Source organism: Brachyistius frenatus, unplaced genomic scaffold (genome assembly GCF_029030835.1).
Source record: "Brachyistius frenatus isolate BFR_SWC_R1_liver_20210118 unplaced genomic scaffold, ASM2903083v1 Contig_163, whole genome shotgun sequence".
NCBI lineage: Eukaryota > Metazoa > Chordata > Actinopteri > Embiotocidae > Brachyistius > Brachyistius frenatus.
In genome coordinates this window covers 236,426-254,182 of record NW_027210762.1, presented here as the reverse complement: position 1 = coordinate 254,182, position 17,757 = coordinate 236,426, and the positions used below count along the sequence as shown (strand labels likewise).

At 42.1% G+C, this 17,757-nt stretch overlaps 2 protein-coding genes across 4 annotated transcripts in view; one reads left to right on the top strand and one right to left on the bottom strand.

Annotated features, from left to right (window-relative positions):
- The first annotated feature begins 13 nt into the window (after window positions 1-13).
- tbc1d7 (TBC1 domain family, member 7) lies at window positions 14-4,946 on the top strand. Of its 2 annotated transcripts, none has more exons than XM_069716831.1 (8): window positions 14-121; window positions 550-679; window positions 1,360-1,440; window positions 1,532-1,722; window positions 2,427-2,564; window positions 3,532-3,677; window positions 4,118-4,247; window positions 4,513-4,946. In XM_069716831.1, the coding sequence occupies exons 2-8, from the start codon at window positions 568-570 to the stop codon at window positions 4,597-4,599; spliced, it is 885 nt and encodes a 294-aa protein (XP_069572932.1). In that variant the 5' UTR covers window positions 14-121; window positions 550-567; the 3' UTR covers window positions 4,600-4,946. The 2 variants fall into 2 exon arrangements, with proteins under 2 accessions (XP_069572932.1, XP_069572931.1); XM_069716830.1 differs by having other exon boundaries at window positions 3,529-3,677.
- The window catches only part of phactr1 (phosphatase and actin regulator 1), a 26,150-nt gene continuing 13,231 nt past the window's right edge, over window positions 4,839-17,757 (bottom strand). For both annotated transcript variants that reach the window (XM_069716820.1, XM_069716819.1), the window contains exons 2-13: window positions 14,491-14,655; window positions 13,027-13,107; window positions 12,210-12,269; window positions 11,898-12,074; window positions 11,554-11,815; window positions 10,674-10,891; window positions 9,815-9,971; window positions 8,644-8,699; window positions 8,461-8,522; window positions 7,193-7,333; window positions 7,026-7,102; window positions 4,839-6,144 (exon numbers count right to left, since the gene is read on the bottom strand). In XM_069716820.1, the coding sequence (XP_069572921.1) occupies window positions 6,129-6,144; window positions 7,026-7,102; window positions 7,193-7,333; window positions 8,461-8,522; window positions 8,644-8,699; window positions 9,815-9,971; window positions 10,674-10,891; window positions 11,554-11,815; window positions 11,898-12,074; window positions 12,210-12,269; window positions 13,027-13,107; window positions 14,491-14,655 (1,472 nt within the window). In that variant the 3' untranslated portion in view covers window positions 4,839-6,128. The remainder of the gene's footprint in view (window positions 6,145-7,025; window positions 7,103-7,192; window positions 7,334-8,460; window positions 8,523-8,643; window positions 8,700-9,814; window positions 9,972-10,673; window positions 10,892-11,553; window positions 11,816-11,897; window positions 12,075-12,209; window positions 12,270-13,026; window positions 13,108-14,490; window positions 14,656-17,757) is intronic.

The following is a 17,757-nucleotide window of genomic DNA, read 5'->3' as shown; positions in this document are numbered from 1 at the left end:
TTGGATAATGTCAACAACTAGCATGTAGCACGAGCGGAATCGTCCGTTTCTGTTTGTATATGTGGCGCGTGCTACTGCTGCAGCATGCGTCCAGGTAAATGTCACGTTGCAGTCTGAGCAGGTAAATGTACACTTTAATAAAAAAAAAAAAAGAAAGAAGAAAGAAGCGCTTTCGGTTGTTTTTTTAGCAAGTTTTTGTGTTTTTGGTGTCGAAGCTAACGTTAGCTTGCTAGCTAAAGCTGTGTAGCAGCTAGCTGTCACGAAGGTAAAAGAATAGTTTAAAAAAGCCTTTTGGAAAAATATTGAAGCCTCCACTCTTTGTGTTTTGTTATATATCATTTATATTACCGTCTGCAATGTGTTGTTAGCAGCGGTTTTGCTCGGTTAAGTGTTTTTGTCGGAACTACAGTTGAAAACAGACCGTTTCTAAACGTTTAAATCTGAATTTCTGCTCCGTAACAAACGTAAAAGAACTTTTATTTATTATTTTTGATTTTTCTCAGATATAAAAGCTTCATATTGACGGTTTTCATTCCTGGAAACGTGCAGGTTTATTTCTCGTTCATCATGGCTGACGACCCGCAGAGGAACTTCCGGTCCGCCTACTATGAAAAAGTTGGTTTCAGAGGAGTTGAGGAGAAGAAGTCTCTGGAAATCCTGCTCAAGGATCATCCTCTGGGTACCCTCACACTTTAATATCATTATATAGGATCATCCTCTGGGTACCCTCACACTTTAATATCATTATATAGGATCATCCTCTGGGTACCCTCACACTTTAATATCATTATATAGGATCATCCTCTGGGTACCCTCACACTTTAATATCATTATATAGGATCATCCTCTGGGTACCCTCACACTTTAATATCATTATATAGGATCATCCTCTGGGTACCCTCACACTTTAATATCATTATATAGGATCGTCCTCTGGGTACCCTCACACTTTAATATCATTATATAGGATCATCCTCTGGGTACCCTCACACTTTAATATCATTATATAGGATCATCCTTTAATATCATTATATAGGTACCCTCACACTTTAATATCATTATATAGGATCATCCTCTGGGTACCTTCACACTTTAATATCATTATATAGGATCATCCTCTGGGTACCTTCACACTTTAATATCACCATTATATAGGATCATCCTCTGGGTACCCTCACACTTTAATATCAATATATAGGATCATCCTCTGGGTACCTTCACACTTTAATATCACCATTATATATTTTCTAACATCTCTGCTCAAAGTGGAACTCAGAAAATACCAAATATTAATACCTCATATCTGTATTATATCTCATATTTGCTTGAATACCAGAACGGTTTTTACTTTCTTTACAGATCTAGAAAAGCTGAGCACCTTCAGCCAGAGGTTCCCCCTCCCCTCCATGTACCGGATCCACGTGTGGAAGGTTCTGTTGGGTAAGAAACACTCAGAACCCGTCGCACACGCTCACATTTAGAGGCGCTGCCGTCCACCTCGAGTTCATTATGCTCACCGGACACCCCGCAGGCGTCCTGCCCCCCCACAGCGACTCTCACGCTCTGGTCGGAGGCTACAGGAAGGAGCAGTACCGGGACATCCTGGAGGCTCTGGAGGTGATGAGGTACATCAACTTCACCACGCCGTCCACCCACGTCTACCTGCGCATGTTCCAGCTGGAGAGCCAGGTCCTCCCGCGGTGCTCCGAGACCTCGGCGCCGGTGAGACGATGGATGAAGCAGGATTTTAACTTACGTTAGATTTAGATTTAGACTTTATTAATCCCACGGTGGGGAAATTTAGTCGTCACGGCAGCATAGAAAAAAAACAGAAAGGTGCACACAATATGAAAAAAATTACAAATACGTATAAGACATAAGAAATAAGATAGATTAAATTATTAATTAATAATACAATTATTATTATTAAAATTATTATTTTAATAAAATTAAAAATATTTTTAAGAAAAAAAAATAAGAGCAATGAATAAATACACAGCCCATATACACAAAAAACAAATAAAATAAAAATAAATAAATACTATTTACTACTTATTTACTCACTCTGCAACAACCCCCCCAAAAAAAGACCTTTAAAAATGTTCGTACATGATCGTCAGCAGGAATCTTATTCAGATAAGAAGCTTTTTAAACATTTCTGTACATAAAGCAGCCGTGTGAACGTTGTTATGAGAAATGATGCATCAGATCTGCAGACAGTAAAACACTTGAGTGTGTTGACGTGTGATCAGTTTACCAGTTTAAACCATAAAAGTGTGGCCATGTTTATATTGACTCATAAAACGGCTGAAACCTTGACAGATGGTGTTATTAAAAATCGAATATTACTGCAGTGATTTCTCTTTATTTCTGTATTTTCTGATGCCGATGTGCTTTTTTTTTTACTTTCATTTTCTTTTCTTCAGGACGAAGAGGACGAAGACTTCCTCTCCATCGGCCGAGCGATGGAGGAGATCGTCGATGATCCCGTCGACTGCTATTGGCTGATCAAGGTGTTCATCAATCAGTTCCACACAAAGTTTGGAGACTCGCTGCCTCACCTGGTGAGTTTTACACAACTCTGAGACTTTATTAGTAAAAAAATAAAATAAACAGTAGATTCAAAGATAAATTGAGCCTCGTCAGTGGACTGAATGGTTCATTATGTTTCTAAAAAACAAAAACATGCAGGAAGTTTATGAATTTTTCATTGAACTCTAAAGATTCATTGAAATAATCTGAAGTGATCATGGATTCAAAAAAATGAATATATATTGTGCTGCTGCTTCCCTCAAATACTTTATTGTTTAAATGGGTAAAAGTCTTTTAAAGTTCACACTGATTTTCACAACAATCTATAATTGTAAAGCTAAATTTTTACAGACTTGTACAAGTCAAATTTTCAGGAGTTTGTCTTCATTGCAACAGAATTATGTATTTATTTTCTGGAGCCTGATGTATAAATTATGCGCGTGTCATTTTCCACACAAACAAAAAGTGTTTATATAAGAAGTGGACACATCAGGCAGACCAGGAAATACACACTCAGGAAAACAGGATTACATTTAATATGGTGTGTTTTTGTAATTATTTCCTGGTCTGTAAACTTTTAATTTTATGTTCTTTTTCAATATTTAAATCAATGTTTGATAAATTTTTGTGCCGTTTATTATTTATTGAAATATCACCACGGTGACGATCTACAGTTAGTCTGTTTTATTATTGGCCTGTCAATCATCCGTTAAGCACCAAACTGTACGGAAAGTGCTATATAAATAAGGTTTGATTGATTGACAGGTGTGATTAAATAGTGTCGTTATAAATAACCACATCTGTGTGTAAGACAGATTTAATAATCAGTTAAAAATGACTCCAAATGCGTCTTATTAGGAAATCATGGAGCAAAATTAGTTTCTATCAAGTGGTATAAAAGTTTCTTATGACTCAAGAATCTGGGTTTCTTTTTTCCCGTCCGTGCGTCACCACGAATTAATAAGCCTCCGTTGTTTCCTCCCTCTCGTCCCGGAGCAGCCGAAGAGCCTGGAGCATTACCTGAGTCAGGAGGAGCCGCGGCTGCTGACCCACCTGAAGACCAGCGGAGCGCTGACTCAGCTGCCCTACAGCCTCTGGTTCAGACGCTGCTTCGCCGGCTGCCTGCCGGAGTCCAGCCTGCAGAGGTCGGTCCAGAAGCGTCACGGCGCCGCGGCAACAAACTTATTCAAAGCGCCGATTAGATTTGAAATTGCCCTTTTTATCAGTTTAGTGGAAGTAGAAAAAAAAAACAACCCGGCGCTGACGTTGGAGGGAATGGAGACGAGGCCGAGCGGTGGGCGGACAGACGTTCGCATGAAGCTGGAGGCTTTTCTTTTTTTTTCACCGTCTTTGTCCTTCAGTGACTCAAAAAGACTGCTGGGCATCTTTTTGTTTTTTTTATTTTTCTATTATTATTATTATTATTCAGCTCCATTGAATGACACACGTCAACCAGCGGCGGAACAACAGCTGACGGCACGCAGAGAAAAAAACGCTGCAGACTTTACGAGAGTCCAGTTTTAACTGTCTGTACGTTAAAGTCTCCTTCTGCCGTTTATATTAAAGTATATATTATTTGTTTTAGGGTGTGGGACAAGGTGATCAGCGGCTCCTGTAAGATCCTGGTGTTTGTGGCCCTGGAGATCCTCCTCAGCTACAAGATCATGTTGATGGGCATCAACCGGTCGGAGGGCGTCGTCAGGTTCCTGCGTAACGTGAGTAAATGAACAGCTTTACGAGCTGGGACTTTTTTTTGTTGCTATATATATTATATACTATATTATATATAATTAAACGCAATTAAAACGTCTCAGAACTTTACCTGCGCAATTTATACTCGTGTTAATTCACGGTACACATTTGCATATATATATATATATATATATATATATAATCGTGTTTAATTGGATCTTAGGATGAAACGAAACAAACATTTTGGACACTTGCACTCCGATATTATGATGTTTGTCCACGTTACAGATCCCGCAGGAAAACACCGACGCCATCGTGACCAAAGCCATCGACTTGTGGCACAAGTACTGCGGCACCCCGATGCACGCCGTGTAGAGGAGAGACGCTTTCCCACAATCCACCGGGGCTGACTGTGGAAAAGACACTGCGGCTTTTTTTTTTTTTTTTTTTGTCTCTGCACGACTGGACTGAAAACTCATCACAGGACACTTTTCTGAAGAGACTTTGGAGCCGGAGCTGGAAAACTGCTACTGAACTGAGCTGATGATAAACTCATCAACGAGGCGAGTGATGAGTCACTTTGTAAAAAAAACAAAAACAAGGACAAGAGAGCACAAACTTATTACTTTTTAATAAGTTTCTTTCTTTAAGAAACTGCATACATCATAGAAGACACAATAAATTAATACTCACATGCAGTTTTTTCTGCTTTACAAAAGACATTTTGAAAAGCCTCTTTACTTTCTATTTACATCCTCTTAGAATTCTCAGAATATTTTTCTCTCCAAACATTTTTAAACGTACAAGCGGCAGTCTTGTACACACACGCGCACACACACACACACACACACACACACACACACACACACACACACACACACACACACACACGCACAACAGAGCAACTTGTCAAAAAAACTGCCAGTTGGTGGACCCGGTATGACGAGTAAACAACAAAAAACAAAAAGTAAGGTGGCAGGTTTCCATATCTCGTCTCACACAAACAAACAAACAAAAAAAGCAACAGAATACTTTCTTGTAATTCAGTGACATTTTTCTGCGTCTACAGATCGAGAATCTAATAAATCATTTGGCAACTGTTTTAATCCCCGTCAACGCCGGGATGCGTTCAGGGTCGCAGCAAATCGAAAGTTGCTTTGGTTTGAAACGGGGAATCTCAGAGCGTTTTAGAGGCTCCTGAACGCAGCCCCATGAAACAGAAGGACAAAGCGTGGAGAGGAGCGGAAATTATTATTATTGCTCGGCATGATTGACGTGTTTTGGAGATTACGAGTTTTTACTTTTAGTACTTTTTTTTTAAGGGCAATTTTGGGCTTCATATTCAGCTGCCTGCCAACTGTGAATATTTACATTCCTCCGGCAAAAGAGAAACGATCACCGAGATGTCATCTGCGGAATAAAAACCGAGTCCTCCGGGCGGGATTACGTCCAGTCGAGAGAGGAGAGTGAAACATGATGAAGGCGAGAGAAAAAAAAACAATCAGAGGAAAAAAGAAAAAAGACGCCCGTCTTCGTCTCCTGCCGTTTCCCCCGTCCGTTAAAAATTGGCACAGATTCTGTGTTCGACCTTCAAAAAAACCAGAAGAGCGCCGCAAAAGTAAACGTACCGCCCGCCTCTTCATCATAAAAAAATGACAATTAAAAGCTTTTGAATATCAAGAAGTCTGAAAAATCTCCACCGAGGGGAGACGACAGTCGAGTTTCATCCATCTGAAAGCGGTTTTTGTTGTTGTTGTTGTTTTTTTTTGCTCCCATTTTTTCCCGCGTCACGGCTCCCGAGTCCGAAGTCGCCGCTGGAGAAGCGTTCGCGGTACGAGGGCAGCGGTCCGAACACTCCGGGCTTCTGTGGGAGAATTTAAAAAAACATGGCCGACGATGACTTTTTATGGCCGGTGAAACCTGCGAAGACAAAACAAAAAAACGTAAAGAGAAAAGTGAGAACGTTTTCAAGAAGTAAAGATATTTGCTGAGAACTCTCCGACTATTATGCGAAGAGTAGCTGTGGTAGACTGATGATCGGACTTCTTCAAACTACATCTGATTTTATTTACTTTTATTTTAAGGAGTTATAACTTTTTCTGCTTAGTTTTTAGTTTTAGGATTTATTAATCTGGTAGTAATGTGTTTTTTCTCATCCTTTTGTTGTTTAATGCTGGTTGGCAAAAAAGCCTTAAGGTACATTACTGCCCCCTTCTGGCAGTAGTAACACATTACTACCAGTAAGTAGTAGTACTGGTAAAAACCAGGTGATTAAGATTAAGATGATGGTTAATGCTAACTTGTGTAAATGTCAGTTTATTGTTCTTTGAGTGAAGCTGAGGATTATTCTTTATGGGTATGTAGCCGAACATCCATAATACAAATATATTACTATTTATCTGTGATATTCATCAGTGACCCTTCAGGTTTGTAGGTTTCCAAAGTGGAGACTGAAGAGTGCAAAGTTCATCCCGGTGAGCAGTCGGAGACCTTGTTGTTACATTTTCATGACATTTTGGGAAAGAAACAATACTTTTAAATTGTTTTTGACATTTTGGACCTCGTGCTATTCCAAGAAATCTTCATGACGAAGGATGAAATAATATAGTACGAGATTTTTTTTTTATCATATTTTGGACGACGTGCTGTACAGTATGACTTTTCTTTGATATTTTGGACGACGTGCTGACAGGGTTACACACATACAGACATATCGTCTGACTGATAAAAGTTTAACCAGAGCTAACAATGTAATCTGTGCCGGTTGTGTGTCGGCCAATGAGAGTTTAACTTCCTCTTACCTGGTCAGGTGACGACTCGACTCGTGCACCTCCATCTCTGTGCTTTTAAACTCGTTCAGCTCCTTTCTGATGGCGGCCTGCACACGGAAAACACACAACCAGGTAAGAGTTACATTCACGAGACGACCGCTCGAGTCCAGACTTCAGTTTCGTTGCGTTAAACGAACCTTGTCGGCAGCTGTCAGCCGAGTCCACGGCTTGTCCGCTCTCCGGTCGTAGTCCTGAGCCTCGGCGACCTCCACGTAGTCGCTGAAGCGGATGAGGATCTTGGCCTCCCTCAGCTCCTCCACCGTCGGCCTCTGGCTGAGCTGCAGGGTGGAAGAAAAACACGAGCGTCTGAGCTGAAGAGACGTTTCCAGGATGAAGCCAACGATTAAGTGACGAGGTGAAGCTCCACGTAACTGGAACAAACTCCCAGAAAGCTGCAGCTCTGCGGCAACTCAGCTCCTTTAAATCAAGACTGAAGACTTTTCTGTTTGCTGCCTTTCATTGAACTAAAAGTGAAGATCTTAATTGATTAATTTCTTGCATTTCTGTATTTTACGTCCGTAACTTCGATCCTGATTCAGCTTGTTTTCGTTTCTTTCATCTTAATGTTTTAATCACTGTCTTTAATTGTGTTTCTTTTGCTTGATGTGTTGAAACACTTTGAATTGTCTCGTTGTTGAAATGTGCTTTACACATAAACTTGCCGGATCAATATCGTATTAATATCAACAGAAAAATCATATTTTCTCTTTTTGCAAACTTCTGCTAAAAGTGAACAATCCTTTTATTAAAAAGACAACTTGACCTCTGCACTTGGATTTGCATCAAAATAAACAACAAATATGTCTGCGCTGAAATTCATCACGACTTTCTAAAATCCAAATGAGTACTGTATTTATATATATATATATATATATATAAATAACAAAGTCTGTAATAGTTATATCTTCTACTGCTAATAAACCTCTAAAGTACCTTCATAGCTACCTTAACTCATGGCCTACATGTCCCACCAGGCTCCATTCATATATTTCCTTTTTTTAAGATGTAAAGAAAAAGACTGATCCAAATCAGGTCATATTTTCAAATCAAACTCAAAAGGACAAAGTCCAAGAATAACTCTATCGTGTTTAGGAGTGAAAACCGAGCGAGTCGGTGAGTACTGCTCTTCAGAATTGGGTCATCTATCAATACACATAATCAGATATCATGATTACAGCGGCAGCTGTTCTCTCCTTCACGGTAACAGAGACGATCACACAGGATGATGTAACCAATAATAATAACGATAATAATATCACTCCGTCGCAGGGCTGCAATCTGATGGGTGGCAGGTCGGTCGCCAAGGCAACCGTGTTCAAATTTCCAGTCGGCGGTTATGAAGCGACCATCTCGACGACGTCCGCTGATGAAAGACTTTTTTTTTTTTTCTTCTTCCGTGTCTCACCTTCTTCGATAAATGTCTCTTGATCTCCCTCTTCTCCTCCTGCTCCTCCAGATCATTTCGAGCTGGAAGAAGAAGAGAAAACAAAAAAAACAAAAAGATCACGATCACACGCAGAAGAGACGAGGATTCTTTTTATTCTAGTTTTTATTTGATTTTGTTCAGCTTTTATGCAACGCGCCTTACGTTTCAGTATGTTTCTCTGCTCCAGCTCCTCTGCTGTCGGCCTTTGACTCAACCGTCTGGAAAAAAACAAGCAAGTCATCCATTTCAGGGAATCTATTTTTATATAGTTTTGTGCGTGCACCCTCTCAGGTCATCGTTATCGTACTCGTGTAAAACCTCACACGAGAGATTTTACTTCACGGGAGCTGACTGTGCGCCTGATGTCGGTTTTATGAGCCCACGGACTCAAGAGGTGAAGCAGCGGCAGGATGACTGATAGTCGGTGAGAGTAGGAGGAAGAGGAGGAGGAGGAGGAAGAGGAGGAGGATGGAAGCAGAAAGATCCCAAAACAGGAGGCTGTGATCGAGGAGAGGATCCAGAGGAGGAGGAGGATGTTTCCTGGCTGGTTTCTCTCAAACGTTAAAGACGTGTATTTCATTAAAGGGAGATTACTAAATCAATAAAAGATCATATTATGAGATGTCACACGCAGTGGAGGCGGAGAAACACGATGAGAGCAAGAGGAGTGTCATATTCTCTGCAAAGTCCGTTATTATCATGAAAAGAAAAAACATTAAAACTTTAATTCAGCTTCTATTATTTTCTAAAACGTTGTATATTGATATAATATTGTTTTTATTAGTGCTGATGAACCACCAACCTGCGGTTCCATCTTCATAACATGAGGACTTTCCACGCTGCTTTCTATGTTTGATATCGTTTAATATGAAGTAATTATGAATACGAAGGAGTTTTACAAAGTAATAAAAACACTGAAATGTATTTAAAGATTAAAAGATGCACGTTACTGAATCAAAAATGAGATATTTGGTGGCTTAAATTCATTTTTAAAGTACATTAGTCATCTTATATGTTTTTTTTTTTTTTTTTTTTTTAATGGAAAACATTTTTTGTTTCCGTACATGTTTAATGTTTCCCGTCTGGATACGACAGACTGTCTTCTTCTTATTATTTATATTACATGTCCTCCTGCGCTTCACCTTTAATCTGCCTGAGTTATGACTCACCATCCATCATGTGCTGCTTGTAGCAGCCAGGTCACATCTATCACCGCTCACATGGACCGCAGCACCCAGCAGGTGACCGGGTGGGTGGGTGGGTGTGCGTGTGCGTGTGCGTGTGCATGTGTGTGTGTGTGTGTGTGCGTGTGTGTGTGTGTGTGTAGCTCCACCTGGTCAGCTTGGTGGCCGTCTGCTGTCGGGACTCGAGCCGCTCCTGGTCCGACTGCATGGGCAGGATGTTCTTCTCCTCCAGCTCCCTCTTCGATGGACGGTTGCTCAGCTTGATGGCCAGAGAGTCTTTTCGTAAAACCTTCATGGCCAGCGTGCCTTTAACGGGACATACGAAGAAAAACAAAAAAGAAAAAGGGACGTACACGGTCATCTCAGATCCAGACTGGAGCGACCGCTCACGGTACACATTTTCTACTTTCGTGCCTTTTTTAAAATTTTTATTTAGTTATTTATTAATGTTATTTTTATTTTAGGGTTTTCCCCAAAAAATGTCATAAAAATGTAACATGTTATAATTGATGTTAGCATCATCGACTCTGACAATAAAAATGGACGTAATCGCCTGGAGACATAAAGTGCAATACCACTAAGAGCCACTAGGGGGACGGCTCCGAAAAGAAAAACCTCTGGCCCCCTAGTGGCCAAATAGAAAGTGACTTATTGCAGCTTTAATTTTCTTTTTTCTTTCTTCTTCGCATGCAAAACCTCCAAGGAGCTTTTTATTCTGATTGTTTTTCATGTGTAATATGCTGAAATAAACTCCATCCAGTTTATACAGTGTTCTATAACTGCTGCTGTGATAAATAATTCATATCTCCGATGACAAGCTGCAGCTCCGAGTACTTTCACCTGTCACCCTGTGGAGACTCACACATGATGATGATGATGATGATGATAATAATGACCCGTGCAGACCCTCTTCATAAATATGTATTATGATTAATAACAACAGGCTGCAGTATGGATTCAGTGAGCAGCAGCTATATGCCTCCAAAACCTGAAAGAAAAGACGCTCACTTGTAAACAGTGTGTCATCCTCATCTTCCTCCTCGTCTTCGTCTTCCTCCTCATCGTCGTCGTCGTCCTCCTCCTCCTCCTCTTCGTCATCCTCCTCCTCCTCCTCCTCCTCGTCCTTGTACATGCCCGGCAGGTCCTCGTAGTCGGCCTCGTTGGGGAGGTTCTCCTTGTCGTCGTCGCACTCGATCATCACCGTGGGAACGCCGTGCATCATGGAGCTGGCGGGTCGGTGGAGGGAAAAGGGTCAAAAGGTCAGAGGCGTGAAAGCTCAGCGTCCCGCGAGGACGGTTTAAAGTGGTGAAAATAACGGCGGAGCAGCTCGAGTGTGAGCGAGAGAATCAGATGTGTCAACGCATAAAGTTCCCTCCAGCCGGTGACTCATGCTGGAAAATGTAGAAATGGGTAAAACAAAAAGCACATCGGGGAGCTCTTCCAGGAACAAGCCCACCGGCAGGGGGCGGAGCCTAACCGGGGTCAGAGAATGAGTCATCAGACAGGCCACCAATCACACTGATGGAGGTGGAGGTGGTGGTGGTGGGGGGAGGGGGCAATACACCTCCATAAGTTACAGAGGGACCAGTGCGATGATGTCAATGACAGTATTTTTTTCCCATCATGCATTGCAGCAATAGGAAGGTGGACAGTTAGAAAATCAAGACTTCAGGATGAAGAAAATCAAGTTTGAGCTAAAAGCAGAGCTGAACTGAATATTTCCTTGATAGATTAGTCGATTGTTGGCAAATCAATCGGCCCGATGTCACCGAACAAGGAAAAAAAGATGAATATTTTGTGCTTCTAGTTTTTCTAACGTGAGCGTTATCTGGTTTTAGATCATCGTGAACTGTGAAATTATCTTTAAACTTTAGACCGTGCTGCTCACCTCTCGAACCTCTGCATGGTGAGCGCCAGCGTCTTGTTGAGCTCCTCGATGATGCGGCTGGGCGGGTGCAGGTGGACGGGCAGCGTCCCGTAGTGCAGCGAGTGGCCGCCCATGGGGGCGTGGCCTGGGGGGGCGGGGCACTTCTGGAAGGTGAGCGCGGAGGGCTCCAGGCCCCCGGCGGGCACGGACATCAGGAGCTTCTTCGGAGGTAGAGGAGGAGACAACTTCCCCGACATGCACGGCAGCTTCACCGGGGCGCCGTCTGCGTGGGAGACAGGAAGTGGAGACGTTAAAAGACGCGGAAACGCCGTCGGGGAGCGAAGCGCGCCGAGACGGAAACGCACCCGTCATGTGATTAGGCAGCCGGTTGAAAGGTTTGGGCGGCAGAGCGGGAGGCTGCTTGTGTAGCGTCGGAGGTCTGGAGAGCGTCGACTCGGCGCCGTCGGCCGGATGCAGCGCCGACTTCTTTGTGGGCGGAGCCTGGCTGGATTTCTGGGCGTGGTCCTGGAACTCCAGCGATCCTGATTGGGAGAAAAAAAACAAAAAAAACGCGGAGTAACGGAGGAGTCAGAGGGCGGGCGGCGTGTCGGGAACGAAGACGACGAGGTGACGGCGGCGTGGAGGCGGAGCCGCCGCTCCTTCCATCAGCGCAGTACCTTCAGACTCGGAGCCGTTCTCCATCCTCACCTCCTCCCGGACGCACGGAGACGAGCCGTCTGCGGGAAGACGAGGAAATATTAAAAAGAAATCAAAAGAAATACGTAATTGGAAAAAGAGGCAGAAATCAGAAGGAAAAAAAAAAAAGTGGATCAGTGAAATGAACTGAAACTATTTTTTGTTTAATCGGTCTGTTAACGAAATGCAGAGAAAATGTTTTCTACAAGCAATTAATTGTAAATTATTTGATAAAATATGTGACTTTTCGCTACTTCTCCTTTCTAAGAGCTCATCTTTGACTGTTAGAAGACATCATCCACTTTACTTTGTTTACGTTTTATAAGATAAACGATTAAATCATTTATTATCCAGTAATAATTTAATGTGAGTTTTTTTCCCCAATCAGCAACTTAATTTTCTCCTTAAATGTCACAAAACTGTCAGATTGAGTTAGAACGGCAACATTTGATGTTTATGTGATAAATATTGTTGGAAAATGGTTGAAATAAATATTTTTCTAATATCTATAATGCGGCAAACGTGTGCAAAACAGTTGAACGCCTGCAGATGAATTTAATGATGAATAATTGATTTACCATAAATCATGAAAGAATGATTGAAAACCTGATATGATCCATAATAACAGTTATCGCTCTGCTCGACTAACAGAATGAAATACGACGAAACTAAATGTGACAAAAGCGGAAAGTGGACAAAATAAACAAAGTGATTGATCAGCTGGTTTCGGCTCTGCAGTATTTCCACGTCTGGGATCCGGCGTTGTTATCGATCGCCTCCGACGTGTTTCGCTCTCACCTTTCTCGTAAACCTCCTTCAGGAGTCCCTTCTTGATGAGCTCCTCTCTGCTCTGCCGAGTCGACATTTTCCTCTCCAACACTGAAAGATGAACACGGAGGACGAGACGTCAAGATCTTTACAATCTGCACCGTTTCCCGAGGGACACACGATATTAGTTCATGACCAACTTTTTTGTAAATTTTCTTCATCTCCTCTTCTGTTTCCTCAGTTGTGTTTCTGAATATCAGGACGGGAACGTTCTTTTATTTTTTTTTGCAGAACGTTATGACGCCACAGTGAAGCTGACCTTCTTATAATTGACGCGTGTTTTGTAAAATGACCTCTTTCTGAAAATAATCCCGTCATTGATAAGATATTAGGCCTCAAAAAGTGGCATTTTTGTCTGTTTGATTGACAAGGCCGGTGGTGGGCGGGGCTTAACGTCCTCCGGTTTTCCGATCAGATCGGAACAGATCCCAGATTTGCTCCTCCCAGCTCTTCCAAATATGGTCGTGTCTGTCTCCAAAAACAGGAAGATGGCGACGTATGAAATGCCGAGGCTCTTTTGTTTATGTTAATTGTCGATGTTGTTGTTGTTTGTTACGTTTGTCATTTCTTTCTCTGTACCGGAACCAGCGTGGACCATAATTGAATTCACCTTGACTGCATGATGGCAGGAATCCAGCAGAAACACATGGTTGCACACAACATGCAGCTCCCCGTGCGTGTGTGTGTGTGTGTGTGTGTGTGTGTGTGTGTGTGTGTGTGTGTGTGTGTGTGTGTGTGTGTGCGCTATAAGAAGTACGTTGTGTGTTGTTGGGACGCGGAGAGTCGAGGGAGGTTTCAGCGAAGGATAAAGAAAAAAGAAAAGTGTCGCTGCTGTGACAGCTGGGAGAACAGCTTGGCGGTAGGAAGCCTCTCTTCACCCCCTCTGCTGCACGTTGGTGTCTCGCGCTGAAAACAGGATGTAAAACCAGCTGAGAAAAAACAACAACAACAACAACAATAATAACAATGGCCATTTCTGCATCCAAATCAAATAAGTCTCTCCTCTGTTTCAGGGCGACAACAAACTTAATTCACGGAGAAACAACACGGCGGCTGACGATCTCCACTTAAAGGTAATTTGTTGCCGCAGCAACCGTTAATTATTCACAGCGCCTCCGATCGACGCTGTAATCATCGGCTTTCAGACATTATGTTGGAACCCAGTCAAATGAATCTAAATTGCGTAAATGAGCTTTTCTTGTTTCTTATTTGTGACTCCACTGCGGACAGCTGACCTGGAGGAGGAGCAGGAGGAGGAGGAGGAGGAAGACGAAGAGGAAGAGGAGGAGGAGATGGAGGCTGAGGAAGAGGAGGAGGGGGAGGAGCAGATGGAGGAGGAGGAGGAGGTGGAAGAGGATGAAGAGGAGGCGGAAATGGAGGAGGAAGAGGAGGAAGAGGAGGAGAGGGGTGCTAACAGCTGTTTTCAGTTCTGACCTGCAGACGTCTGCTTGAACTTCTCGCTCTTCTTCTTCCTCCATTTCCAGGGTTTGAACAGACGTCCCAGGTTGGCGAACTTGCTCCGGCGCCGGATGGGAGGCGTGTGCGTTCCCGGCACCAGCGAATCAGAGCGCATCGCCGCCAACCTCTCCACTTCCTCCGCTGGGGAAAAAAAAACACACAACGACAAAGTAAACAACAAGCAGATAAACAAAAACCTGAGGGTGGGTTTTTTTTTTTTTTTTTCCCCCTCAAAACAGCACAAGAGCAGAATTCAAATATCCGATTATTACGTATTCATCCGGAGTTTTTGTCACGTCGTTTGAAAAAAAAAAAGTACAAAAATAAGATAATTAATTAATACACTTTTTTAATTTTTTTATTGGAAATTAGCTGCTCGATATCTAACTTATTGTTAATTCTTTTTTAACATTTTTAAAATTGACTAACAAAAAAAAGATATATAAAGACATTATTGTGGACAATCCTCAGATTAATTGATGTTAATAATCAGCCCTTGGCCTCTGACCCCCCCCCCCCATGAGTCCTTGAGTTTCAGATTAAATCGATATACCTCGCTCATATATTTCACCTCGTCACAACTGTAATGGCAGAGACACTCAGAAAAATCAATCCTGACTTCAAATATGATTATTTTTTTTAGCTGCAGTTGAAGGTTATTGAAGGTCGTTTCATGAGTTCCTTTTTTAGTCAGGTATCAAGTTAATATTCCATCATTTTATTGCATATTTATTGTGAAGTTCTTCTTTTAACCAACAGGTAGAGGAAACAAGACGATCGCTGTCTGTGCTTCAAATGTCAACGCTGTTAATCACAGTTTAATGTGTCGGGTGGCTCCGGCAGCAGAAACATGATGTAACAAGGAGGAACAATAAAGCTTCTCTGGGGAAACAAAAGAACGCAACACAAACAGGAAGCTGTGCAGTGAATCCTCCTGAAGGGTTTTGTTTTTCTCTCCCCCCTCTGTAGCTGAAACTCCCCTCCAACCCCGCGGGGGGAAATTCTCTGAAAAGCAATCAGGCTGGAGGCCGACTACAGCAACAATCTGCTTTTCCATTAATTACAACCTTCCTCATTAACGCACAACAACATCCTCCTCCGTGTTGTGTGTAAACACAAACACAAGAAACACCAGCAGACACAAGAGACGCTGCAGAGGCACGGGTACAAAATAAAAATAAAAATAAGACATCCAAATACTCACAGATTCAAATACATACGATCCGATTTTGGGAAATGTGAAATTTCTTACAATCAGACACTTATTCTGTTGTTGGAGAAGTTCATCGTGTACATTTTAGGAAATATTAAAGATTTTTCATCCCAAATTTGCCAATTTCAAGATCAACAGGTGACATTTTGGGTGGAGAAAATCATCATAAAAGCATAAAAATACATATTTGGAATCTTAAAAAAACACTATTATGCTTTATGATTATGACAAATAAGAAAATAACCAAAAAGGAAAGCAACACAAACCCAGTTGTTCAACTGTTTATCTCAAAATGTGTGAAGTAGTTTTTTCTTTTGAAGACATCCTGCAAACAAACAGGCTTGTTTCTGACAAATCTGTTTTGGCCGAGTCGGAACCAGCAGCTGCTGCAGCGAGCGGGAGCCCAAAAATAAAGAAAATAAAGGATGTCAGCGGCGGGATGATGGAAAAACAAACTGACTGTGAACCAGTAAAGCAGCTGCAGCCGGGAGCCGACGTCGGCCTTGAGGTGGTTCAAATCTGCAGCTGCTCAGCAGCAACGACGACAACAACAACAACAACAACAACAACCCTCCCCCCTTCGATGGAGGTGAAACCAAATAATATTACCAGGTACAGTTCACAACGTTTGTACGACGGAAAACCAAAAATAGTGAAAAGAGGCAAAGCGGCAACCAACCGTGACGCCATCTTGTTATTTTAGAGCCAGAAGTGACCATATTTGGACGAGCTGGGGGGGGAGGAGCCAGCGGTGGATCCGACTCCAATCCCATTGGGAACCCGCAAACATTATGCCCCGCCCACTTATAGCAGTAACCTGATAGGAGTCAATCAAATCAAACAGACCCCTTTCTGAGGCCTAACATCTAATTAATGTCTATGGAGGAACCCCCCCCCCCCCAGTGGCCATTTGTGATATTTCACTTCAAAGTACTTTTCTGCATCGGCCTCACTTTTCAGACCCCGAAGCTACGAACACGTTTACGTCTACGAAAAGCTGAGTCGGTCGTCGTCGGTGGAAAAGCAGCTCCGTGAAGATTTAACCTGACGCGGATGCTGCGTCTTCATTTTCGGAGATCTATTCCTCTCACGAATTAGACGTCGGACGTCCGTCCCGGCTCGTCGTCTTTCGTCTCAGTAAACACAATAAAAGGTGTCCCGTCCCCGCCGGCGTCGTCGTGGGAGCAGCGACCGGCACCGTTATATCTCCTCCGAAACACCGAATCAACAACAAGCTCAGAAAAACAACCGAGATCGGCCGACCGGGAGACGACGCCGACTCACGTTTAAATTAGTCGAGTTTTATGGTCTAATTATTAGAAATGAGCTGCAGTTAATCAATACTCTCAATTTTGGGGGTTTGAACACGCAATCGATTTTTAAAGCATCAATATTCGGTCGATAGGAAACCGTTCGGTCACATGAACCATAAAAGCTCAAAGTAGGAACCGATTTCTTGATTAGTCTGTTGACCGAAAATTTACAACTTCATGATTCATATTTTAAAGCTGCTTGTTAAGTTAAAACTTCAAACGCTCTCTTAAATGTTGAAGATTTGATGCTTTGAAAGCAGCTTTTTAAAAACATTTCTGACACCCTTATCAACTAAATAATTAATATATGACATAAATGGAAGTTAATATGACCATTCATTAAAGTCCTTTCCTCATTAAAACCTTCCAATTAACAATTTAAAAAAAGACAACCTCCATCAGTTATACTGGAGAGAGATTTTCAAATTAAAAGCTCAAGCGGATTGACTGAAGATTTCTAAGATGAGATATTGATTATTGAAGTCAGGCTCGGCTTCATGTATTGATCAGTTCATCGACAGGAATTTAATCAGCAGTAATGTTTATGATCGACTAGTTCAAGTCGTTATTCAAGCAAAAAACAAAAGTGCAGGTTTTTCTGTTTTTTATCACTGAAGTGAAAATCATTTGAGTTGTGGATCAATTTGACATTTTATAGACAAATAATGGTTTTAAATACAAAAAGAAGAGAGCGATGATAATCTTTACTGGCAGACC